Below are 26,499 nucleotides of genomic sequence, written 5' to 3'. Positions count from 1 at the left end.
CAATCCCCCCCCGTGCCCCCCTCCCGTGCCCCCCTCCGTGCCCCCCCACCGTGCCCCCCCATGCCCCCCCCCTCCTGTGACAGCTGTCCCTGTGCATCAGCCTGTCAGTAGTAGGGGTGGTGATGATTGTTGCTGTGTGGGTCTAGCCTAGGGGCACCCCCAGTGACAGCTGTCCCTGTACATCAGTCTGTCAGTAGTAGGGGGTGGTGATGATTGACTGCTGTGTGGGTCTAGCCTAGGGGGCACCCCCAGTGGCAGCTATCCCTGTACATCAGTAGGGGTTGATTGATTCCGTGAGCGATCACGAGTGAGCAATATTTTCATTTTGCTTTTCATTTTAATTCGTCGCCGTGCAAAAAACCAACAAGGAATTAAAGAGCGGCGTGAGCAAGTCAATAAATCAACGCGACGACTCCCTTCGGGTGTCCGGGCTCGCGGAATCGCCGGAGCGAGATGAGAGGGGAGTGGAGTGAGGGGATCGCCGCCTCTCGCGGCGGCACGCGGAGCCGATGCGTTGGCGGTAGCCCATCACCCGGGTGGGCGGCAGGCGACAACGGGTTAGGCGGGTAGAGGTGGGCGTCACCGGCCCGGGAGGATGATCTTACGGCGGCGGTGGCGGCGACGGTGGTGGGAGTGGTGGTGGCGGTGGTGCGCAGTGGCGGTGGTGGTGGTGGTGGTGGCAGCGCTGATGGTGGCGGTGGTAGTGATGGTGGCGGTGGTGGCGGTGGTAGTTGTGGCAGAGGTGGTAGTGGTGGCGGCGGTGGTGGCGGTGGTAGCGGTGTTTGTGACTCGGTCGTCTGCACTGTGTTCAACTGTGTGGTTCAGAGCTCCTGAACCACACAGCTACTGAACCACACAGCTACTGAACCACAGAGCTCCTGAACCACACAGCTACTGAACCACGCAGCTACTGAACCACACAGCTACTGAACCACAGAGCTCCTGAACCACACAGCTACTGAACCACACAGCTACTGAACCACACAGCTACTGAACCACAGAGCTCCTGAACCACACAGCTACTGAACCACGCAGCTACTGAACCACACAGCTACTGAACCACAGAGCTACTGAACCACAGAGCTCCTGAACCACAGAGCTGCTGAACCACACAGCTCCTGAACCACCCAGCTACTGAACCACACAGCTACTGAACCACGCAGCTACTGAACCACGCAGCTACTGAACCACACAGCTCCTGAACCACACAGCTACTGAACCACACAGCTGCTGAACCACAGAGCTCCTGAACCACACAGCTACTGAACTACAGAGCTACTGAACCACAGAGCTACTGAACCACACAGCTGCTGAACCACACAGCTACTGAACCACACAGCTACTGAACCACGCAGCTACTGAACCACACAGCTCCTGAACCACACAGCTACTGAACCACACAGCTGCTGAACCACAGAGCTCCTGAACCACAGAGCTGCTGAACCACAGAGCTACTGAACCACACAGCTACTGAACCACAGAGCTACTGAACCACAGAGCTGCTGAACCACACAGCTCCTGAACCACACAGCTACTGAACCACAGAGCTCCTGAACCACAGAGCTCCTAAACCACACAGCTCCTGAACCACACAGCTACTGAACCACAGAGCTACTGAACCACACAGCTACTGAACCACAAAGCTACTGAACCACACAGCTATTAAACCACACAGCTCCTGAACCACACAGCTACTGAACAACACAGCTACTGAACCACAGAGCTACTGAACCACAGAGCTACTGAACCACAGAGACTGAACCACACAGCTACTGAACCACACAGCTACTGAGCCCCACAGCTACTGAACCACACAGCTCCTGAACCACAGAGCTACTGAACCACACAGCTCCTGAACCACACAGCTCCTGAACCACAGAGCTCCTCAACCACACAGCTACTGAACCACACAGCTACTGAACCACAGAGCTACTGAACCACACAGCTACTGAACCACAGAGCTCCTGAACCACACAGCTACTGAACCACACAGCTCCTGAACCACACAGCTACTGAACCACACAGCTACTTAACCACACAGCTACTGAACCACACAGCTACTGAACCACAGAGCTCCTGAACCACACAGCTACTGAACCACACAGCTACTGAACCACACAGCTACTGAACCACACAGCTACTGAACCACACAGCTACTGAACCACAGAGCTACTGAACCACAGAGCTACTGAACCACAGAGCTAATGAACCACACAGCTCCTGAACCACACTCCTGAACCACAGAGCTCCTCAACCACACAGCTACTGAACCACACAGCTACTGAACCACACAGCTACTGAACCACACAGCTACTGAACCACACAGCTACTGAACCACACAGCTCCTGAAACACAGAGCTCCTGAACCACACAGCTGCTAAACCACACAGCTACTGATTCACACAGCTACTGAACCACACAGCTACTGAACCACACAGCTACTGAACCACACAGCTACTGAACCACACAGCTACTGAACCACACAGCTACTGAACCACACAGCTACTTAACCACACAGCTACTGAACCACACAGCTACTGAACCACAGAGCTCCTGAACCACACAGCTACTGAACCACACAGCTACTGAACCACACAGCTACTGAACCACACAGCTACTGAACCACACAGCTACTGAACCACAGAGCTACTGAACCACAGAGCTAATGAACCACACAGCTCCTGAACCACACTCCTGAACCACAGAGCTCCTCAACCACACAGCTACTGAACCACACAGCTACTGAACTACACAGCTACTGAACCACACAGCTACTGAACCACACAGCTACTGAACCACAGAGCTACTGAACCACAGAGCTAATGAACCACACAGCTCCTGGACCACACTCCTGAACCACAGAGCTCCTCAACCACACAGCTACTGAACCACACAGCTACTGAACCACACAGCTACTGAACCACACAGCTACTGAACCACACAGCTCCTGAAACACAGAGCTCCTGAACCACACAGCTGCTAAACCACACAGCTACTGATTCACACAGCTACTGAACCACACAGCTACTGAACCACACAGCTACTGAACCACACAGCTACTGAACCACACAGCTACTGAATCACACAGCTACTGAACCCCACAGCTACTGAACCACACAGCTCCTGAACCACACAGCTACTGAACCACACAGCTCCTGAACCACACAGCTACTGAACCACACAGCTACTGAACCACACAGCTCCTGAACCACACAGCTACTGAACCACACAGCTACTGAACCACACAGCTACTGAACCACACAGCTCCTGAACCACACAGCTACCGAACCACATCACCATCACGCGCATGAACAGACTGCAGCGACGCGCTGCCGAACGGGGGCAGCGCGTCGCACTGCGACACACGCCGCTGTAACTCAGCGCTGTCACGCACGCACGCATGGTCACGCACACGCACACACACGTGGCACGCACTGGCACACGCACGTGCACGCACGCACGGTCAGGCACACGCACACACGCGTGGCACGCACTGGCACACGCACGTGCACGCACGCACGGTCAGGCACACGCACACACACGTGGCACGCACTGGCACACGCACTCGCACGCACTCGCACGCATGGTCACGCACACGCACGCACCGGTACACACACGCGCACGCACGGGTCTTCCAGAATGCAGCAGAGTCTCGCCCTAGGCAGCTTCGCGAGCTTTTCCTCCTCCCTCCCCTCTCCTCCTCCTCCTCCTCTTTCATTTCCCCTCCTCCTCCTCCCTCCCCGCTCCTCCTCTTTCCTTTCCCCTCCTCTCTCTTCTTCCTCCTCCTCCCTCTCTCCTCCTCCTCCCTCCTCCTCCTCCTACTCTGTCCTCCCCCCTCCTCCTCTCTCTTCCTCCTCCCTCCCTCCTCCCTCCCTCCCTTCTCCACCTTCTCCTCCTCTCCTCCCCCACCTCTCTCCTCCGAACCGTACTAATTGGTGGTGCGTATTCGAGGTGTTTGGAGACAGAGCGAGCGAGCAAGCGAGATACGCGAATGGGTTTTTTGTGGGTGGTGGTTGGGTTGGTGGGGGTGATGGTTGAGTTGGTGGGCAGGTGGGTGGAGTTGGTGGGCAGGTAGGTGGAGTTGGGTTGGTGGGCAAGTGGGTGGGTGGGTTGATGGGTGGATGGGCAGGTGGGTTGGTGTGGGTGATGGGTGGTTGGGTGGGGATGGGTGGGGTTGGGTTGGTAGGCAGGTGGGTGGGTGGGGGTTGGGTTCGGTTGGGGTAGTGGTTGGGTGGGTGGGAGTGGTGGCTAGGGGTGGTGGTTGGGTGGGTGGGGGTGGGTTGAGTTGGTGGGCAGGTGGGTGGGTGGGTTGGTGGGTGGATGGGCAGGTGGGTTGGTGTGGATGATGGGTGGTTGGGTGGGGATGGGTGGGGTTGGGTTGGTGGGCAGGTGGGTGGGTGGGGGTTGGGTTCGGTTGGGGTAGTGGTTGGGTGGGTGGGAGTGGTGGCTAGGGGTGGTGGTTGGGTGGGTGGGAGTGGTGGGTGGGTGGGTGGCTGGGGGTGGTCCACGTGAAATGTCCCCGTCGCCCCGAGTGCCCAGGACCTCGGAAAGTTCGAGAAACGCCGCCCGGAAAACCGCGGTCAATTGTTGTTGTCGCCGTTGTTGTTGTCGTGTGGATCGCGTTACAGACTCGTGGAGACCCACAGAGACCCATGTAGAATCATAGAGACCCACAGAGATGCATAGACTCACATAGAGCCGCAGAGACCCACAGAGACCAGTGAAGAATCATAGAGACCCATACTCATCGAGACTCATGCAAAAACTGAAGGTTTTATTTTTTGCAGGTACGGGACCATTACCTGGGCTGAGATATAGCTGCCTTTGCAGAAGCGACATGGCCATCACAAATGATAGCAGCTCACACGAAGCGGCGGCTTTTCATCATCATCATCACTTGGAAATGGTTGGCAGACTCATAGAGAGCAAGAGACCCATATGAAACCATAGAGACCCACAGAGCTCAACGAAGCGACTTATCATCATCATCATCATAACGTGGATATTTTTCACGGGAGCCAAATACTTCTAAACGCGTGACGTTGATTCTAAACGTGGAGGGAAAATCCCCGGAGGACCCCAGAGAAAAATCCACGCGATCACAGGGAGAGAGAGACACCGCAGACTCGAAATATACAGCAGCAGCAGGCGTCGTCAGGGTCGGGATCGAACCCACGACCTCCTGCGTACCAGGCGAGGTAGTCAACATCTCCTAGCCACCGTGATGATGATGAGAGAGAGAGACACGCAGACTCCAAATATACAGCAGCAGCAGGCGTCTTCAGGGTCGGGATCGAACCCACGACCTCCTGCGTACCAGGCGAGGTAGTCAACATCTCCCTAGCCCACCGTGGTGATGATGATGATGAGAGAGACACGCAGACTCCAAATATACAGCAGCAGCAGCAGGCGTCTTCAGGGTCGGGATCGAACCCGCGACCTCCTGCGCACCAGGCGAGGTAGTCAACATCTCCCTAGCCCACCGTGGTGATGATGATGATGAGAGAGACACGCAGACTCCAAATATACAGCAGCAGCAGCAGGCGTCGTCAGGGTCTGGATCGAACCCGCGACCTCCTGCGCACCAGGCGAGGTAGTCAACATCTCCTAGCCACCCTGGTGATGATGATGATGTGAGAGAGAGACACCCAGACTCCAAATATACAGCAGCAGCAGCAGGCGTCTTCAGGGTCGGGATCGAACCCACGACCTCCTGCGCACCAGGCGAGGTAGTCAACATCTCCCTAGCCCACCGTGGTGATGATGATGATGATGAGAGAGACACGCAGACTCCAAATATACAGCAGCAGCAGCAGCAGGCGTCTTCAGGGTCGGGATCGAACCCGCGACCTCCTGCGCGCCAGGCGAGGTAGTCAACATCTCCCTAGCCCACCGTGGTGATGATGATGAGAGAGAGAGACACCCAGACTCCAAATATACAGCAGCAGGCGTCGTCAGGGTCGGGATCGAACCCGCGACCTCCTGTATACCAGGCGAGGTAGTCAACATCTCCCTAGCCCACCGTGGTGATGATGATGATGTGAGAGAGAGACACGCAGACTCCAAATATACAGCAGCAGCAGCAGCAGGCGTCTTCAGGGTCGGGATCGAACCCACGACCTCCTGCGCGCCAGGCGAGGTAGTCAACATCTCCTAGCCACCGTGATGATGATGATGATGAGAGAGAGAGAGACACGCAGACTCAAAATATACAGCAGCAGCAGCAGGCGTCTTCAGGGTCGGGATCGAACCCGCGACCTCCTGTATACCAGGCGAGGTAGTCAACATCTCCCTAGCCCACCGTGGTGATGATGATGATGTGAGAGAGAGACACCCAGACTCCAAATATACAGCAGCAGCAGCAGGCGTCGTCAGGGTCTGGATCGAACCCGCGACCTCCTGCGCACCAGGCGAGGTAGTCAACATCTCCCTAGCCCACCGTGGCGCACCTCAGGTGACACGCGTCGCCGTGGCCGTAGCCTCCCGTGACATCGACCTACGCGTGAGTCCGCGTTCAGCCTCGAAGCGAGCGCCCTGGGGGAGCGGTGGCGCAGGGCTCACGGCGACGCCCCCCCCGCCCTGCCGCGACCCCCGGGTTCGATTCCCGTCCACGCCCACCACCGAGTGTCCGAAGCGGTCCCCTGGGCGTCCGCTAGGTCGACCCGGCCCCAGACGAGCGCCCAGTGCGGTGTGTGCATTGAGCGTCGCCACTCGGGGAGACAAAGGCGGCCGGGAAGTGGTTCGCTGGCCGCCCAACAGCCTCGTGTGCCGTGCCGGCCTTCGTAGGTGCCGCTCGCTAACAGCACTTGCCCCTACAGCCTGTTGGAGGCTATACGGGCGATCTTTGTCTTTGTATCTGTGTGCATGTATACGCGTCTATATCTGTGAGTGGGGAGCGGTGGTGTAGTAGCGGGTTAGCGCTACGAACTCGGCGACCCGAGTTCGATTCCCGCTCACAGCCAACGCCGGTGACGATTATCTGAACCGGTCCTGGGCCTTCCCTAGGTCGACTCAGCCTCAAATGAGTAGCTGGTGTAGCGGTGTGTAGTGAACATCGCCACTGGGGAGACAAAGGCGGCCGGGCGTGGTGTTGGCCACCCTCCCCCTCGTGTGCCGTGCCGGCCTTCATAGGTGCTCGCTAACAGCACTTGCCCCGACAGTCTGTTAAGGCTATACGGGCGAACTTTGTCTTTTCTGTGAGTGAGTGTATATATCTGCGTCTATGTATGTGCGTGTGTGTGAGTATCTGTGTATGTGAGTGTCTGTGTCTATGTATCTCAGTATCTGTGTGTGTGTGTCTGTGTGTGTATCTGCGTGTGTGTTAGTGTCTGTGTCTATGTATCTGAGTATCTGTGTGTGTGTGTGAGAGTATGTCTGTGTGTGTGAGTATCTGTGTGTGTGAGTGTCTGTGTCTATGTATCTGATGATCTGTGTGTGTGTGTGTCTGTGTGTGTGTGTGTGTTTCTGCGTGTGTGTGTTAGTGTCTGTGTCTATGTATCTGAGTATCTGTGTGTGTGAGTATGTCTGTGTGTGTGTGAGTATTTGTATGTGTGTGTGAGTGTCTGTGTTTATGTATCTGATGATCTGTGTGCGTGTGTGTCTGTGTGTGTGTGTTTCTGCGTGTGTGTGTTAGTGTCTGTGTCTATGTGTCTGAGTATCTGTGTGTGTGAGTATGTCTGTGTGTGTGTGAGTATTTGTATGTGTGTGTGAGTGTCTGTGTCTATGTATCTGATGATCTGTGTGTGTCTGTGTGTGTGTGTATCTGCGTGTGTGTGTGTGTTAGTGTCTGTGTCTATGTATCTGAGTATCTGTGTGTGTGTGAGTATGTCTGTGTGTGTGTGAGTATTTGTATGTGTGTGTGAGTGTCTGTGTCTATGTATCTGATGATCTGTGTGTGTCTGTGTGTGTGTGAATCTGCGTGTGTGTGTGTGTTAGTGTCTGTGTCTATGTATCTGAGTATCTGTGTGTGTGTGTATCTGTGTGTGTTTCTGTATCTGTCATTTTGGTGACTAATCCGTCCGCTGCAAGCCCACGCTGAGTGATGCCTCCCTCCTCGCCCCTCTCACTCTCCCAGCCCGCATCGCGCCGTGCCTACCCACACGGCGCGTGTCAACGTCTCATTAACCCGTCTGCCTGTCTGTCTGTGGGGGTGTCCGTCTGTCTGACTGTGTGGGTGGCTGCCTGTCTGTCTGTGGGGGTGTCTGCCTGTCTTGTCTGCTGTTCAGTCGCTCCGTGTGTTCAGGAGCTCTGTGGTTCAATAGCTCTGTGGGTCAGGAACTCTGTGGGTCAGGAGCTGTGTGGACCAGGAGGTGTGTGGACCAGGAGCTCTGTGGTTCAGTAGCTCTGTGGTTCAGGAGCTGTGGGGTTCAGTAGCTGTGTTGTTCAGGAGGTGTGTGGGTCAGGAGCTGTGTGGTTCAGTAGCTGTGTGGTTCAGGAGCTGTGTGGTTAAGTAGCTGTGTGGTTCAGTAGCTGTGTGGTTAAGTAGCTGTATGGTTCAGTAGCTGTGTGGTTCAGTAGCTGTGTGGTTCAGTAGCTGTGTGGTTCAGGAGCTCTGTCTTTCAGTAGCTCTGTGGTTCAGTAGCTGTGTGGTTCAGGAGCTCTGTGGTTCAGTAGCTCTGTGGTTCAGGAGCTCTGTGGTTCAGGAGCTGTGGGGTTCAGTAGCTGTGTTGTTCAGGAGGTGTGTGGGTCAGGAGCTCTGTGGTTCAGTAGCTGTGTGGTTAAGTAGCTGTGTGGTTCAGTAGCTCTGTGGTTCAGTAGCTGTGTGGTTCAGGAGCTGTGTGGTTCATTAGCTCTGTGGTTCAGTAGCTGTGTGGTTCAGGACCTCTGTCTTTCAGTAGCTCTGTGGTTCAGTAGCTGTGTGGTTCAGGAGCTGTGTGGTTCAGGAGCTTGTGGTTCACGAGCTCCTTGGTTCAGTAGCTGTGTGGTTCAGGAGCTCTGTGCTGATGTGGAGGTCTTCTGTCCACGACGAGGGGGCTTCAGCGGGGAGAGAATTCGTGTCGTGTCGATGTTCCTCCTCCTCATCATCCACCATCATCCACCACCATCATCATCATCACACTCACCCTCCCTCCTCCTCCTTCCCCCTTCCTCCTCCTCCATCATCCTCCTCCTCCTCCTCACACCACCTCCTCTCGCCCCTCCGCGTGTCCGCACCCACCGCAGGTGGAGTTTGAGCCGTCGCTCGCGCTCCTCTCGGAGGAGGTTAGCGGCGTGAGCGCCGCCGTCTGTGCCGCTGTCTCGGCCTTCAAGCGCCTGGCACTGTCTCCGGACGACGATGCCGGCGGCGAGCCCCGGGAACTCATCCCGTGCATCGCAGGTGAGGGCGCCGGTTGCCCCGGTGCGTGCCTGCGTGCGTGCGTGTGTGTGTGCGTGCGTGCGTGTGTGTGTGTGCGTGTGTGTGTGTGTGTGTGCGTGTGTGCGTGTGTGCGTGTGTGTGTGTGTGTGTGCGCGCTACGAACCCGGCGACCCCGGGTGGTGTGTGTGTGTGTTTGTGCGTGTAGACACACACACACACACATCACCCTACACACGCACACACATCACCCTCACACACACACCACCCTACACACACACACATCACCCTACACACACACACACCACCCTACACACACACACCACCCTACACACACACACACCACCCTACACACACACACACCACCCTACACACTCACGCACAGGCAGGCACCCCCAGGGCATGCCCTGGCACCCTAAACCCGGCGTGCCACGAGGTTCACACGCATCGGAATGTCAGCCGGGCCTGGCTTCTCTTAACCTCCAGACCGAGACTAATGAAGTGTAAGCCTGCACACCCCCTCCTCCCCTCTCTCTCTCTCTGTCTTCATTCTCTCCCGTCTCTCTCCCCTCTCTCTCTCCCCTCTCTCTCCCCTCTCTCTCCCCTCTCTCTCTCTCCCCTCTCTCTCCCCTCTCTCTCTCCCCTCTCTCTCCCCTCTCTCTCCCCTCTCTCTCCCGTCTCTCTCCCCTCTCTCTCTCTCCCCTCTCTCTCCCCTCTCTCTCCCCCGTCTCTCTCCCCTCTCTCTCCCGTCTCTCTCCCGTCTCTCTCCCCTCTCTCTCTCTCCCCTCTCTCTCTCCCCTCTCTCTCCCCTCTCTCTCCCGTCTCTCCCCCGTCTCTCTCCTCTCTCTCTCTCTCCGTTCTCTTTTTTTTCCTTTTTATTTTTTGTATTTTTTTTGTACGATCAGAGGGGAACGAGAAGACGCTCGGTGTAGTCAGAACTTTGCTTCGTTCATCATTTCGGTTTTTTTTAATGCTTTGCTTTATGTAAACCACCCCCCCACCTTTTTAAATTAAAGATTTCACGAAAGATTTCAAGCTCTGCTCCTCCTTCTTACCCCTTCCCTCTCTCTCTCTCTCTACCCCTCCTCCCTCCCCTCTCTCTCTCTCTCTAGCCCCTCTCTCCCTACTCTATGTCTATGCTCCCCCTGTTTTTCTACGTACATATTTGTAAAGGTGTAATTTTTTTTTTACTACGACAAGTGCTGCATCTGCACCCAGCCCCTTTCTCGCAGCCCCACGGCCTCCGACGGGGTGGCTCACAATCTGCACGCGCAGAGCTCTCTACCGTCATCTGCCACCGAGCACATAGCCCTCCTCCAGCGCCCACTGCTCCTTGAAGCTGTCTCTCTCTCTTCACTCTCTCTTCACTCTCTCTTCACTCTCTCTTCTCTCTGTGTGTGTGTGTCACCCGGCGGTTTTTGCGCGCTGTCACCCCCGATGGCAGTCGTTCCGTCACGTCCGCGCGTACGACGGCCGCGACCCCTCGCGACGCTCTATCGTCGCCGCCGCGATCATCGTCATCGTGGTCATAGTCGTCATGGTGATCATCATCATCAGCATCGTCATTGTCGTCATCGCGATCATCATCATCATCAGCAGCAGCAGCCACGGTCGATCAACTGCTGGGTGGAGGCCTCGGCAAAGCTGCGGTCGCGAGAGTGTTGAGACGATGATGACGACGATGACGACGATGACGTACGCGTGCATGACGTACGCGTGCATGACGTATGCGTGCATGACGTTCACGTGCATGACGTACGCGTGCATGACGTACGCGTGCATGACGTTCGCGTGCATGACGTACGCGTGCATGACGTACGCGTGCATGACGTTCACGTGCATGACATACGCGTGCATGACGTACGTGTGCATGACGTACGCGTGCATGACGTTCACGTGCATGACGTACGCGTGCATGACGTACGTGTGCATGACGTACGTGTGCATGACGTACGCGTGCATGACGTTCACGTGCATGACGTACGCGTGCATGACGTACGTGTGCATGACGTTCGCGTGCATGACGTACGCGTGCATTACGTACGTGTGCATGACGTACGTGTGCATGACGTACGTGTGCATGACGTACGTGTTCATGACGTACGCGTGCATGACGTGCGCGTGTAGGTCGACTCAGCCTCAAATGAGCTACCTGGTGTGCTGGTTTGTATCAAACATCACCGCTGTGGAGACAAAGGCGGCCGGGCGTGGTGCTGGCCACCCACCCCCTCGTGTGCCACAGTGCCGGTAGCCTTCATAGCTGCTGCTGCTACTCGCTACTGACATCACTTGCCCCAACAGAGGCTACACGGGGAAAACTTTGTCTGTGTCTACCTTCATAGGTAGCTGCTACTCGCTACAACAGCACTTGCCCCAGCAGTCTGTAGAGGCTACACGGGGGATCTTTGTCTGTGTCTACCTTCATAGTTGCTGCTACTCGCCACTAACAGCACTTGCCCCTACAGTGAGTCTCTGGGTCTTTCGGTGAGTCTGTGTGGGTCTCTCTGCTCACGGGAACTCATCCGGAGCATTTGTAGGCAGTGCCGCGGTGGCACGGGAGATGTTGACTACCTCGCCCGGTACGCAGGAGGTCGTGGGTTTGATCCCGACCCTGACGACGTCTGCTGCTGCTGTATATTTGGAGTCTGCGTGTCTCGCTCTCATCATCATCATCATCACGGTGGCGAGGAGATGTTGACTACCTCGCCTGGTACGCAGGAGGTCGTGGGTTCGATCCCGACCCTGACGATGCCTGCTGCTGCTGCTGTATATTTGGAGTCTGCGTGTCTCTCATCATCATCAGCATCATCACGGTGGCTAGGAGATGTTAACTACCTCGCCTGGTACACAGGAGGTCGTGAGTTTGATCCCGACCCTGACGATGTCTGCTGCTGCTGCAGTATATTTGGAGTCTGCGTGTCTCTCTCATCACCATCATCATCACGGTGGCTAGGAGATGTTAACTACCTAGCCTGGTACACAGGAGGTCGTGGGTTTGATCCCGACCCTGACGATGTCTGCTGCTGCTGCAGTATATTTGGAGTCTGCGTGTCTCTCTCATCACCATCATCATCACGGTGGCTAGGAGATGTTAACTACCTCGCCTGGTACGCAGGAGGTCGTGGGTTCGATCCCGACCCTGACGATGTCTGCTGCTGCTGCAGTATATTTGGAGTCTGCGTGTCTCTCTCATCACCATCATCATCACGGTGGCTAGGAGATGTTAACTACCTCGCCTGGTACACAGGAGGTCGTGGGTTTGATCCCGACCCTGACGACGTCTGCTGCTGCAGTATATTTGGAGTCTGCGTGTCTCTCTCATCATCATCACGGTGGCGAGGAGATGTTGACTACTTCGCCTGGTACGCAGGAGGTCGTGGGTTCGATCCCGTGGATTTTTTTCTGCAGGCTCCTCCAGTTTTTTTCCCCCTCCACATTTCGAATCGACACCGCGCGTTCAGAGTTTCAGGGCTGCTGCTGCGGCTGCTGCCGCTATGAATGCGCACGTGGTGATGACGATGACGACGATGAAAGTGGCCACTCCGTTGAGCCGCTGTCATTCGCGATGGCCGGGTACGCTTCTGACATGAGGGCTGCAACAGAGCAGCTGAGTGGGGCCTTACCTGTTGACATAAGCAAATAAGTAAATAAATTAACAAATTAATTGATAGATGTGTTTAGTTTTAGTGTGGGTCCCGATGAGCATGGGTCCCTATGGGTCTCGGTAGATTTGCGTGGGTCTCTGTGGGTCTCTGTGGGTCTCTATGGGTCTCTGTGGGTCTCTATGGTTCTCTATGGATCTCTGTGGGTCTCTGAGTAGGGGCCTCTATTGGTCTACGTGGGTCTCTGTGGGTCTCTGTGGGTCTCTATGGGTCTCTGTGGGTCTCTATGGTTCTCTATGGGTCTCTGGAACTATGTGGCTCTCCACGAGTATGGGTCTCTGTGGGTCTCTGTGGGTCTCTGTGGTTCTCTGTGGGTCTCTATGGTTCTCTATGGGTCTCTGGAACTCCATGGGTCTCTGAGTAGGGGCCTCTATTGGTCTACGTGGGTCTCTGTGGGTCTCTGTGGGTCTCTATGAGTCTTTAGAATCACGCGTTTAGAGTATGTGGCTGCCTGCTGCTATGAATGTCCACGCGACGACGACGATGATGATGATGATGACAATAAGCCGTCACTTCGTCTGAGCTGCAATCATTTTTGTGATGCTCAGGGTACCGCTTCTGAAACAAGGGCTACACAAGCAGCTCAGCGGGCTTCCTTTGCCTGGTGAAATATGAACAACAAAAACAAGTGAACGAAATAATAGTTGGGTAGTTCAGGGAGGCTACGAGGCCAGGGTTGGCAGCCACGGGGTTTGAAGCCCTTTTTTTCCCGTCGGAAATTCCGGGGGGAAAAATGTGAGCCACGTGACGTTCTGAAACGGAACTGCGGAAATATTGCGCAGGGCTGCCTTGAGGGTCCACCTTTTGGGCATCTTGGATGAACCCCGAGGGCGTTGGTAAGTCGATCGTTTTTAGATAATAGGAGTCTTTCACCCTTTTTTCTGGCAATAAAACTGATAATATGATGATGATGATGCATTGTCCTTGAAACTGATTGGTCCACACCAGAGACGGCTTTCTTTTGAGCCTCGTCTCAATTGGTGCTAGAGACCAGAGGACGCCAAAGACAACGCCACTATCAAAGTAATAAGGGCTCCGGGTAAGCATCTACATCATTGACCTCCTTTGCCAGTACCGAAATATTTTGGTACTGGCAAAGGAGGTCTAATGATTTTGATCGTTTTTCTTTAATTTTCCCTGGCTCATTAAGCGGCGCAGATGAGAGAAATGTAAATATATATTCGTTCTAATGTAGTACGCTGGGTCAGAGGGTAAACTTCATTAGAATGAGATGTGGTGAATGGGGAATGGGGGCACACAGTCCCGCGCAGAGACAGGGTTTCTGTGAGAGAGGTCACCCCAGAGGTCGTAGAGCCGAGTTGACTCCCTGTCCAGTGTTCTGGGTTCCAGTTCGGGCAGCTCACACGGAGAACCCGCAGACTCACGCGGTGAGATGTAGACTCGCACGGAGAGACCCGTAGACTCAGGCAGACACCCACAGACTCACGCAGACACCCACAGACTCACACGCAGAGACCCGTAGACTCACGCAGACACCCACAGTCTCACGCAGACACCCACAGACTCACACGCAGAGACCCGTAGACTCACGCAGACACCCACAGACTCACACGCAGAGACCCGTAGACTCACGCAGACACCCACAGTCTCACGCAGACACCCACAGACTCACACGCAGAGACCCGTAGACTCACGCAGACACCCACAGACTCACACGCAGAGATCCGTAGACTCACGCAGACACCCACAGACTCACAGGGAGAGACCCGTAGACTCACGCAGACACCCACAGACTCACACGCAGAGACCCGTAGACTCACGCAGACACCCACAGACTCACATGGAGAGGTGTAGACTCACGCAGACACCCACAGACTCACACGGAGACCCGTAGACTCACGCAGACACCCACAGACTCACACGCAGAGACCCGTAGACTCACGCAGACACCCACAGACTCACATGGAGAGGTGTAGACTCACGCAGACACCCACAGACTCACACGGAGACCCGTAGACTCACGCAGACACCCACAGACTCACACGCAGAGACCCGTAGACTCACGCAGACACCCGCAGACTCACACGTTAGAGACCCGTAGACTCACACAGACACCCACAGACTCACACGCAGAGACGTAGACTCACGCAGACACCCACAGACTCACACGCAGAGATCCGTAGACTCACGCAGACACCCACAGACTCACACGCAGAGACCCGTAGACTCACGCAGACACCCACAGACTCACACGCAGAGACCCGTAGACTCACGCAGACACCCACAGACTCACACGGAGAGTCCCGTAGACTCACGCAGACACCCACAGACTCACACGCAGAGACCCGTAGACTCACGCAGACACCCACAGACTCACACGCAGAGACCCGTAGACTCACGCAGACACCCACAGACTCACACGGAGAGTCCCGTAGACTCACGCAGACACCCACAGACTCACACGGAGACCCGTAGACTCACGCAGACACCCACAGACTCACACGCAGAGACCCGTAGACTCACGCAGACACCCGCAGACTCACACGTTAGAGACCCGTAGACTCACGCAGACACCCACAGACTCTAACGCAGAGACCCGTAGACTCACGCAGACACCCACAGACTCACACGGAGAGTCCCGTAGACTCACGCAGACACCCACAGACTCACAGGGAGAGACGTAGACTCACGCAGACACCCACAGACTCACACGGAGAGACCCGTAGACTCACGCAGACACCCACAGACTCACACGCAGAGATCCGTAGACTCACGCAGACACCCACAGACTCACACGGAGAGTCCCGTAGACTCACGCAGACACCCACAGACTCACACGGAGAGTCCCGTAGACTCACGCAGAGACTCACACAGAGCCCCATAGACTCACACAGAGATATGTAGACAAAAATCCCCCTATAGCTTTTACCAGACAGTTGGGGCAAGTGCAGTTAGTAGCGAGTAGCAGCAACACCTATGAAGGCTACCGGCACTGCGGCACACGAGGGGGTGAGTGGCCAGCACCACGCCTGGCCGCCTTTGTCTCCCCAGTGGCGATGTTTACTACACATCACCGCACCAGGTACTAATTTGAGGCTGAGTCGACCTAGGGGGGGGGGGTGGTGGGCACAGGACCGATTCAGATAATCGTCACCGGTGTTGGCCGTGAGCGGGATTCGAACCCTGGTCGCCGGAGTTCATAGCGCAGCGTAGCGCTAACCGCTACACTATCTAACAATAGGGGTTTTCCCCCTTTCTTCTGACAACAAAACTGAAACCTTTTTTTTACGAGGATTCATGTTCGCTGCATTAACCACAATACCTGCAGTCAAAATGCAAACAAAAGACACACTGTGGTAATATATGTGGCATTGTCCTTGAAGCTGATTGGTCCACACCAAGGGACGGCTTTCTTTTGAGCCTCGACCCAATTGGTGCTCGACCAGATGACGCCAAAAGGCGTCACACAGCTCAAAGACAACGCGCTACACTATTGTTCCCCACTATGCACGCACACTCACACGCACACGCACTTGCACGCGCTCACACACGCTCACACACGCATGCACTCACACACGCACGCGCACGCACGCACACACAGGCACACACACACGCACGCCAGCACACGCACACGTGCGCACACAGCCCAAGCGTAATTTTTAATTTGGCCTGTCGAATAAATACTTCTTCTTTCTTTTTTTCTCACACGGAGTGTAGTGCGTCAATGTACCGTTAATTGAAGTCGGATTTTGTGGCATTATCCGTCTCATATTGTAGCTTTATTTAATAATAATAATACAACTTTGGCCCCTGCTATGCCGTTAACGCGCTCGCTGGCTCGCGCGAGAGAGTGAGGGAGGGAGAGAGAGAGAGAGAGAAAAGCCATTAGAGAATTCTAGCAAGAAGAAAAATTAATGAGATTCTTTTTTTTTCAACGTGGGGAAATAAAAATCCGCGCGTTGGGATTACGTGGGAAGGGCAGCGGGGACGACGCCGCCGCTCCCATTCCGCTGGCCGGTCCCGTGAAGGCATTGCCGGGGAATCCTCCCGGTAATTCCCGATGATTCCCAACGCCTCCCGGGTATGTGGCGGCGGTGGCGGTGGTGGTGGTGATGGTGGCGGTGGTGGCGGTGGTGATGGTGGCGGTGGTGATGGTGGCGGTGGTGATGGTGGCGGTGGTGGTGGTGGTGATGGTGGTGGCGGTGGTGGTGGTGATGGTGGCGGTGGTGGTGGCGGTGGCGGTGGCGGTGGCGGTGATGGTGGCGGTGATGGTGGTGCTGATGGTGGCGGTGATGGTGGTGCTGATGGTGGCGGTGGTGATGGCGGTGGTGGTCGTGATGGTGGTGGCGATGGTGGCGGCGGTGGTGGTGACAGCGATGGTGGCGTTGGTGGTGGTTGCCGATTGGAGTTTTGGGTTGGAGATGGCTGGAGGATTCAAGCTGTGCTGAACCAGTGTGTACGTGTGTTATACGTATGTTATACGTATGTTATACATATGTTGTATGTATGTTGCGTGTACGTAGTACGTGTTTTTCGCATGTACGTAGCCAACCGCACTAATCAGAGGTACCGTGGGAGGGTTAGGACAACAAACTAAACACTACGAGCAGCGGTTGCAAAGAAATTCGTTTGTCAATCTAGACGACGACGATGACGATGATGATGTCAAAGTGCATCAAAGCTCCCAGTGGCTTCCTGATATCGGAGGGAAGAGCGTTCCAGACGGCCGCAGAAGCAGCGGCATCTGACAGGGCGACTGCGAGTGTGAGCGTACGTGGCGGTCTTCATAGCTGCTACTCGCTCAAGAGCACTTGCCCTAACAGGCTATGAGGGGGACCTTTGTGTGTGTGTGTGTGTATATATGTACGTTGGACTTCTTTCGCAGCGTACGTAGCCAAATTTGCTCATCCGAGATGCTGCTGATGAGACGCTGCATGTCGAAACTCGCCCTTAATGCCTCTACACGACTGGCGGTTATCACGAGCATGGGTTTCAAGCGAGCCTGGTTTTGATGATGAGACGCTGCATGTCAAAACCAGACCTTAATGCCTCTACACGACTGGCGGTTATCACGAGCATTGGTTTCAAGCGAGCCTGGCTTTTGCTGATGAGACACTGCATGTCAAAACCAGACCTTAATGCCGCTACACGACTGGCAGTTATCACGAGCATTGGTTTCAAGCGAGCCTGGCTTTGCTGATGAGACACTGCATGTCAAAAGCAGACCTTAATGCCTCTGCACGACTGGCGGTTATCACGAGCATTGGTTTCAAGCGAGCCTGGCTTTTGCTGATGAGACACTGCATGTCAAAACCAGACCTTAATGCCTCTGCACGACTGGCGGTTATCACGAGCATTGGTTTCAAGCGAGCCTGACTTTGCTGATGAGACGCTGCATGTCAAAACCAGCCCTTAATGCCTCTGCACGACTGGCGGTTATCACGAGCATTGGTTTCAAGTGAGCCTGGCTTTGATGATGAGACGCTGCATGTCAAAACCAGCCCTTAATGCCTCTACACGACTGGCATTTATCACGAACATTGGTTTCAAGCGAGCCTGGCTTTGCTGATGAGACACTGCATGTCAAAACCAGCCCTTAATGCCGCTACACGACTGGCGGTTATCACGAGCGTTGGTTTCAAGCGAGCCTGACTTTGATGATGAGACACTGCATGTCGAAACCAGCCCTTAATGCCGCTACACGACTGGCGGTTATCACGAGCATTGGTTTCAAGCGAGCCTGGCTTTGATGATGAGACACTGCATGTCGAAACCAGCCCTTAATGCTTCTGCACGACTGGCGGTTATCACGAACATTGGTTTCAAGCGAGCCTGACCCAGCAGCGAATAGAGAATGGCCACGAGGTATTACACCGCTAATCCCTGCGCTGAGCGTATCATTAGCATGTAACAGGAGACACTTCCACATTTTAAATCCGCATTAGTCTATTGCCAATTAAGATTAATATGCACTTTTCCACTCTCTTTACATTCGCTACTGCTGAGCATTAATATTGGTTCTGCATTTCATTAGCGTTGAGACGCTGTCGCTCTGTTGGCGGTGGTCGTGGGGGTAGTGGGGGGGGGGGTGGAGGGTCTGGGGTTCGCGCTCACTCGGAATTGAACCACGGTGGCTTGCCGATCTCTCATCGAGGAGCCGTGAAGCCACCGTCACGCTACACTCCGGTCACCCTGGCTGGCAGCAGTGGCTTGCAAAGTGTCTAGACGTGGATGAGAGAGACACCCACAGTGTGTCTAGACGTGGATGAGAGAGACACTCACAGTGTGTCTAGACGTGGATGAGAGAGACACTCACAGTGTGTCTAGACGTGGGTGTGAGAGACACTCACAGTGTGTCTAGACGTGGATGTGAGAGACACTCACGGTGTGTCTAGACGTGGATGAGAGAGACACTCACAGTGTGTCTAGACGTGGATGTGAGAGACACTCACAGCGTGTCTAGACGTGGATGAGAGACACTCACAGTGTGTCTAGACGTGGATGTGAGAGACACTCACAGTGTGTCTAGACGTGGGTGTGAGAGACACTCACAGTGTGTCTAGACGTGGATGAGAGACACTCACAGCGTGTCTAGACGTGGATGTGAGAGACACTCACAGTGTGTCTAGACGTGGATGAGAGACACTCACAGTGTGTCTAGACGTGGATGTGAGAGACACCCACAGTGTGTCTAGACGTGGATGTGAGAGACACTCACAGAGTGTCTAGACGTGGATGAGAGACACTCACAGTGTGTCTAGACGTGGATGTGAGAGACACTCACAGTGTGTCTAGACGTGGATGTGAGAGACACTCACAGTGTGTCTAGACATGGATGTGAGAGACACTCACAGTGTGTCTAGACGTGGATGAGAGAGACACTCACAGTGTGTCTAGACGTGGATGAGAGACACTCACAGTGTGTCTAGACGTGGATGTGAGAGACACTCACAGTGTGTCTAGACGTGGATGTGAGAGACACTCACAGTGTGTCTAGACATGGATGTGAGAGACACCCACAGTGTGTCTAGACGTGGATGAGAGAGACACTCACAGTGTGTCTAGACGTGGATGTGAGAGACACTCACAGTGTGTCTAGACGTGGATGTCATAGACACTCACAGTGTGTCTAGACGTGGATGAGAGAGACACCCACAGCGTGTCTAGACGTGGATGAGAGAGACACTCACAGTGTGTCTAGACGTGGATGTGAGAGACACTCACAGTGTGTCTAGACGTGGATGAGAGACACTCACAGTGTGTCTAGACGTGGATGTGAGAGACACTCACAGTGTGTCTAGACGTGGATGAGAGAGACACTCACAGTGTGTCTAGACATGGATGAGAGAGACACTCACAGTGTGTCTAGACGTGGATGTGAGAGACACTCACAGTGTGTCTAGACGTGGATGTGAGAGACACCCACAGTGTGTCTAGACGTGGATGTGAGAGACACTCACAGTGTGTCTAGATGTGGATGAGAGACACTCACAGTGTGTCTAGACGTGGATGTGAGAGACACTCACAGTGTGTCTAGACGTGGATGTGAGAGACACTCACAGTGTGTCTAGACGTGGATGAGAGAGACACTCACAGTGTGTCTAGACGTGGATGTGAAAGACTCTCACAGTGTGTCTAGACGTGGATGTGAGAGACACCCACAGTGTGTCTAGACATGGATGTTAGAGACACTCACAGTGTGTCTAGACATGGATGTTAGAGACACTCACAGTGTGTCTAGACATGGATGTGAGAGACACTCACAGTGTGTCTAGACATGGATGTTAGAGACACTCACAGTGTGTCTAGACGTGGATGAGAGACACTCACAGTGTGTCTAGACATGGATGTGAGAGACACTCACAGTGTGTCTAGACGTGGATGAGAGACACTCACAGTGTGTCTAGACGTGGATGAGAGACACTCACAGTGTGTCTAGACGTGGATGTGAGAGACACTCACAGTGTGTCTAGACGTGGATGAGAGAGACACTCACAGTGTGTCTAGACGTGGATGTGAGAGACACTCACAGTGTGTCTAGACGTGGATGAGAGAGACACCCACAGTGTGTCTAGACGTGGATGAGAGAGACACTCACAGTGTGTCTAGACGTGGATGAGAGACACTCACAGTTTGTCTAGACGTGGATGAGAGACACTCACAGTGTGTCTAGACGTGGATGAGAGAGACACTCACAGCGTGTCTAGACGTGGATGAGAGACACTCACAGTGTGTCTAGACATGGATGTGAGAGACACTCACAGTGTGTCTAGACATGGATGAGAGAGACACTCACAGTGTGTCTAGACGTGGATGAGAGAGACACTCACAGTGTGTCTAGACGTGGATGTGAGAGACACTCACAGTGTGTCTAGACGTGGATGAGAGACACTCACAGCGTGTCTAGACGTGGACGAGAGACACTCACAGTGTGTCTAGACGTGGATGTGAGAGACACTCACAGCGTGTCTAGACGTGGATGAGAGAGACACTCACTGTGTGTCTAGACATGGATGTGAGAGACACTCACAGTGTGTCTAGACATGGATGAGAGAGACACTCACAGCGTGTCTAGACGTGGATGTGACAGACACCCACAGTGTGTCTAGACGTGGATGAGAGAGACACTCACAGTGTGTCTAGACGTGGATGAGAGACACTCACAGTGTGTCTAGACTTGGATGTGAGAGACACTCACAGTGTGTCTAGACTTGGATGTGAGACACTCACAGTGGGTCTAGACGTGGATGAGAGAGACACTCACAGTGTGTCTAGACGTGGATGAGAGACACTCACAGTGTGTCTAGACTTGGATGTGAGAGACACTCACAGTGTGTCTAGACTTGGATGTGAGACACTCACAGTGGGTCTAGACGTGGATGAGAGAGACACTCACAGTGTGTCTAGACATGGATGAGAGACACTCACAGTGTGTCTAGACTTGGATGTGAGAGACACTCACAGTGTGTCTAGACTTGGATGTGAGACACTCACAGTGGGTCTAGACGTGGATGAGAGAGACACTCACAGTGTGTCTAGACGTGGATGAGAGACACTCACAGTGTGTCTAGACATGGATGAGAGAGACACTCACAGTGTGTCTAGACATGGATGTGTGAGACACTCACAGTGTGTCTAGACGTGGATGAGAGACACTCACAGTGTGTCTAGACATGGATGTTAGACACTCACAGGGTGTCTAGACGTGGATGTGAGAGACACTCACAGTGTATCTAGACGTGGATGTGAGAGACAAACAAACAAACGTCACGTGGTGGTGGTGGTCGCCACGCCCGATGCGTCAGACAATAAAGAGGAGGGTGCCGTTCACGCCGTTACAGAGCGTTCGAAGAAGATGCGGGGCGCGTGAGTGGTAGGCGCGGCATGCTCCAGCCCCTGAACACTGCTCTCGCCGCAGAGGAGAGCGGAAGGGAGAGAGAGAGAGAGGAGAGGGAGAGAGAGAGGGGAGAGATGGAGGGAGAAGGAGACACCCAGAGCCAGGACTTCGAAACCTCCGGCCGATGATCTCAGCGGCGCGTCTCCCACACGGCCATTACGATGAAGCGATGGGGGCACCCACCCCCACTGCACCCCCCCCCCTCCAACCCCCACGGAACGAATGAATGAGTTGTCGCTCACTCGGCCGCCCCCACGGAGCGAATGAATGAGTTGGCGCTCACTCGGCCACCCCCACCGAGCGAATGAATGAGTTGAGGGTCACTCCGCCACCCCCACGGAGCGAATGAATGAGTTGGCGCTCACTCGGCCGCCCCCACGGAGCGAATGAATGAGTTGAGGGTCACTCCGCCGCCCCCAAGGAGCGAATGAATGAGTTGGCGGTCACTCGGCCACCCCCACCGAACGAATGAATGAGATGATGGTGGTGGTGGTGAGTATTGATGCTGCTGCACGCTGCGCTATTGTTGTTGCGTGATGCATATTTAATTCGAGGCCAGCGTGTGTGGCCCTAGGGTGAAAGAGTTGGTGGGGGAGGGAGGGGACGGGTGCAGATTTGGGCGATTTGGTGCTGCGTGAAGGCTCCGTTGAAAGTCTCATGCAGGTCTGTGGGTCTCTGTGGGTGTGTGTGGGGCTCTCTCTGTGTGAGTTTAGGGGTCTCTGTGTCTGAGTCTATGGGTCTCTGTGTGAGTTTAGGGGTCTCTGAGTGAGATTAGGGGTTCTCTGTGTGAGTCTATGGGTCTCTGGGTGTGTGTGGGGCTCTCTCTGTGTGAGTTTAGGGGTCTCTGTGTCTGAGTCTATGGGTCTCTGTGTGAGTCTATGGGTCTCTGTGTGAGTCTATGGGTATCTCTGTGTGAGTCTATGGGTCGCTGTGTGAGTCTATGGGTCTCTGTGTGAGTCTATGGATCTATGTGTGAGTTTAGGGGTCTCTGTGTGAGTCTATGGGTCTCTGTGTGAGTTTAGGGGTCTCTGAGTGAGATTAGGGGTTCTCTGTGTGAGTCTATGGGTCTCTGTGGGTGTGTGTGGGGCTCTCTGTGTGAGTTTATGAGTCTCTCTGTGTGAGTCTATGGGTATGTCTGTGCGAGTCTTTGGGTGTCTCCGTGTGAGTCTTTGGCCCTCTGTGTGCATGTGTGGGTCTCTCTTTGTCAGTTTATGAGTCTCTCTGTGTGAGTTTATGGATCTCTGTGTGAGTTTAGGGGTCTCTGTGTGAGTCTGTGCATCTCTGTGTGAGTTTAGGGGTCTCTGTGTGAGTCTGTGCATCTCTGTGTGAGTTTAGGGGTCTCTGTGTGAGTCTATGGGTCTCTGTGTGAGTTTAGGGGTCTCTGAGTGAGATTAGGGGTTCTCTGTGTGAGTCTATGGGTCTCTGGGTGTGTGTGGGGCTCTCTCTGTGTGAGTTTAGGGGTCTCTGTGTGAGTCTATGGGTCTATGTGGGTGTGTGTGGGGCTCTCTGTGTGAGTTTATGAGTCTCTCTGTGTGAGTCTATGGGTATGTCTGTGTGAGTCTTTGGGTGTCTCCATGTGAGTCTATGGCTCTCTGTGTGAATGTGTAGGTCTCTATTTGTGAGTTTATGAGTCTGTCTGTGTGAGTCTGTGCATCTCTGTGTGAGTTTAGGGGTCTCTGTGTGAGTCTGTGCATCTCTGTGTGAGTTTAGGGATCTCTGTGTGAGTCTATGGGTCTCTGTGTGAGTTTAGGGGTCTCTGAGTGAGATTAGGGGTTCTCTGTGTGAGTCTATGGGTCTCTGGGTGTGTGTGGGGCTCTCTCTGTGTGAGTTTAGGGGTCTCTGTGTGAGTCTATGGGTCTATGTGGGTGTGTGTGGGGCTCTCTGTGTGAGTTTATGAGTCTCTCTGTGTGAGTCTATGGGTATGTCTGTGTGAGTATTTGGGTGTCTCCGTGTGAGTCTTTGGCTCTCTGTGTGCATGTGTGGGTCTCTCTTTGTGAGTTTATGAGACTCTCTGTGTGAGTCTATGGATCTCTATGTGAGTTTAGGGGTCTCTGTGTGAGTCTATGGGTCTCTGTGTGAGTTTAGGGGTCTCTGAGTGAGATTAGGGGTTCTCTGTGTGAGTCTGTGGGTCTCTGTGGGTGTGTGTGGGGCTCTCTGTGTGAGTTTATGAGTCTCTCTGTGTGAGTCTATGGGTATGTCTGTGTGAGTCTTTGGGTGTCTCCATGTGAGTCTTTGGCTCTCTGTGCATGTGTGGGTCTCTCTTTGTGAGTTTATGAATCTCTCTGTGTGAGTCTATGGATCTCTGTGTGAATGTGTGGGTCTCTCTTTGTGAGTTTATGAGTCTCTCTGTGTGAGTCTATGGATCTCTGTGTGAGTTTAGGGGTCTCTGTGTGAGTCTATGGGTCTCTGTGTGAGTTTAGGGGTCTCTGTGTGAGTCTATGGGTCTCTGTGTGAGTCTATGGGTCTCTGTGGGTGTGTGTGGGGCTCTCTCTGTTTGAGTTTAGGGGTCTCTGTCTGATTCTATGGATCTCTGTGTGAGTTTAGGGTCTCTGTGTGAGTCTATGGCTCTCTGTGTGAGTCTATGGCTCTTTGTGTGAGTCTATGGGTCTCTCTGTGTGAGTCTATGGCTCTCTGTGTGAGTGTGTGGGGCTCTCTGTGTGAGTCTATGGGTCTCTCTGTGTGAGTCTATGGCTCTCTCTGTGTCAGTCTATGAGTCTCTGTGTGTGAGTCTATGAGTCTTCGTGTGAGTCTATGCGTGAGGCTGTGGGTCTCTGTGTGAGTCTTTGGATCTCTTCGTGTGAGTCTATGGGTCTCTCTGTGTCAGTCTATGAGTCTCTGTGTGTGAGTCTATGAGTCTTCGTGTGAGTCTATGCGTGAGTCTGTGGGTCTCTGGTGTGAGTCTGTGGGTGGCGGTTTTAAGCCTGCGGGTCTCTGAGTCAGTCTATGGGTCTCTGTGTATGAGTCTATGAGTCTTCGTGTGAGTCTATGCGTGAGGCCGTGGGTCTCTGTGTGAGTCTTTGGATCTCTTCGTGTGAGTCTATGGGTCTCTGTGTGTGAGTCTATGCGTCTTCGTGTGAGTCTATGCGTGAGTCTGTGGGTCTCTGGTGTGAGTCTGTGGGTGGCGGTTTTAAGCCTGCGGGTCTCTGAGTCAGTCTATGGGTCTCTGTGTATGAGTCTATGAGTCTTTGTGTGAGTCTATGCGTGAGGCTGTGGGTCTCTGTGTGAGTCTATGGCTCTCTTTGTGTCAGTCTATGAGTCTCTGTGTGTGAGTCTATGCGTCTTCGTGTGAGTCTATGCGTGAGTCTGTGGGTCTCTGGTGTGAGTCTGTGGGTGGCGGTTTTAAGCCTGCGGGTCTCTGAGTCAGTCTATGGGTCTCTGTGTGTAACTCATTTTGGTAACTGGGCTGTGACCATCAACTCACTATACACGTGAGAATCTAAATTCGAAGCCAAACTATTTTTTTTATTTTTTTTTTCATCACGTTAAGTTCCCAGTGTGCCGCTGCATCGCTCTTTTTTGGCAGAAGCGACCTGCCTCCCGTCCATGACAGCAGCTCAACCAAGTGGTGGCCTGTCATCATCAGCGTCATTGTGTGGACATTGAAACGCGTGATTTTGATTCCAAATGTGGAGGGGAAAACCGGAGGACCCGGAGAAAAATCCACGCGACCACAGGGGGAGAGAGACACACGCAGACTCCAAATATGCAGCAGCAGCAGCAGGTGTCATCAGGGTCGGCATTGAACCCACGAACTCCTGCGTACCAGGCGAGGTAGTCAACATCTCCTAGCCACCGTGATGATGATGATGAGAGAGAGAGAGAGAGACACGCAGACTCCAAATATACAGCAGCAGCAGTAGCAGGCGTCGTCAGGTTCGGCATTGAACCCACGACCTCCTGTGTACCAGGCGAGGTAGTCAACATCTCCTAGCCACCGTGATGATGGTGATGATGAGAGAGTGACACGCAGACTCCAAATATACAGCAGCAGCAGGCGTCGTCAGGTTCGGCATTGAACCCACGACCTCCTGCGTACCAGGCGAGGTAGTCAACATCTCCTAGCCACCGTGATGATGATGGTGATGATGAGAGAGAGACGCGCAGACTCCAAATATACAGCAGCAGCAGGCGTCGTCAGGGTCGGGATCGAACCCACGACCTCCTGCGTACCAGGCGAGGTAGTCAAC

General features: G+C 54.0%; 1 protein-coding gene across 1 annotated transcript in view; it reads left to right on the top strand.

Moving 5' to 3' along the window:
• Positions 1 to 26,499, top strand: part of LOC142906575 (dynein axonemal heavy chain 2-like) — a 304,317-nt gene that overhangs the window by 92,164 nt on the left and 185,654 nt on the right. The window contains exon 3 of the mRNA XM_076054707.1: positions 9,163 to 9,316. Within this exon, the coding sequence (XP_075910822.1) occupies positions 9,163 to 9,316 (154 nt within the window). The remainder of the gene's footprint in view (positions 1 to 9,162; positions 9,317 to 26,499) is intronic.

The sequence above is a fragment of the Petromyzon marinus genome, chromosome 67, assembly GCF_048934315.1.
Source record: "Petromyzon marinus isolate PM22_M1 ecotype Great Lakes invasive population chromosome 67, UKy_Petmar_22M1.pri1.0, whole genome shotgun sequence".
NCBI classification, from domain to species: Eukaryota; Metazoa; Chordata; class Hyperoartia; order Petromyzontiformes; family Petromyzontidae; genus Petromyzon; species Petromyzon marinus.
This window is presented reverse-complemented; position numbering and strand designations above follow the sequence as displayed.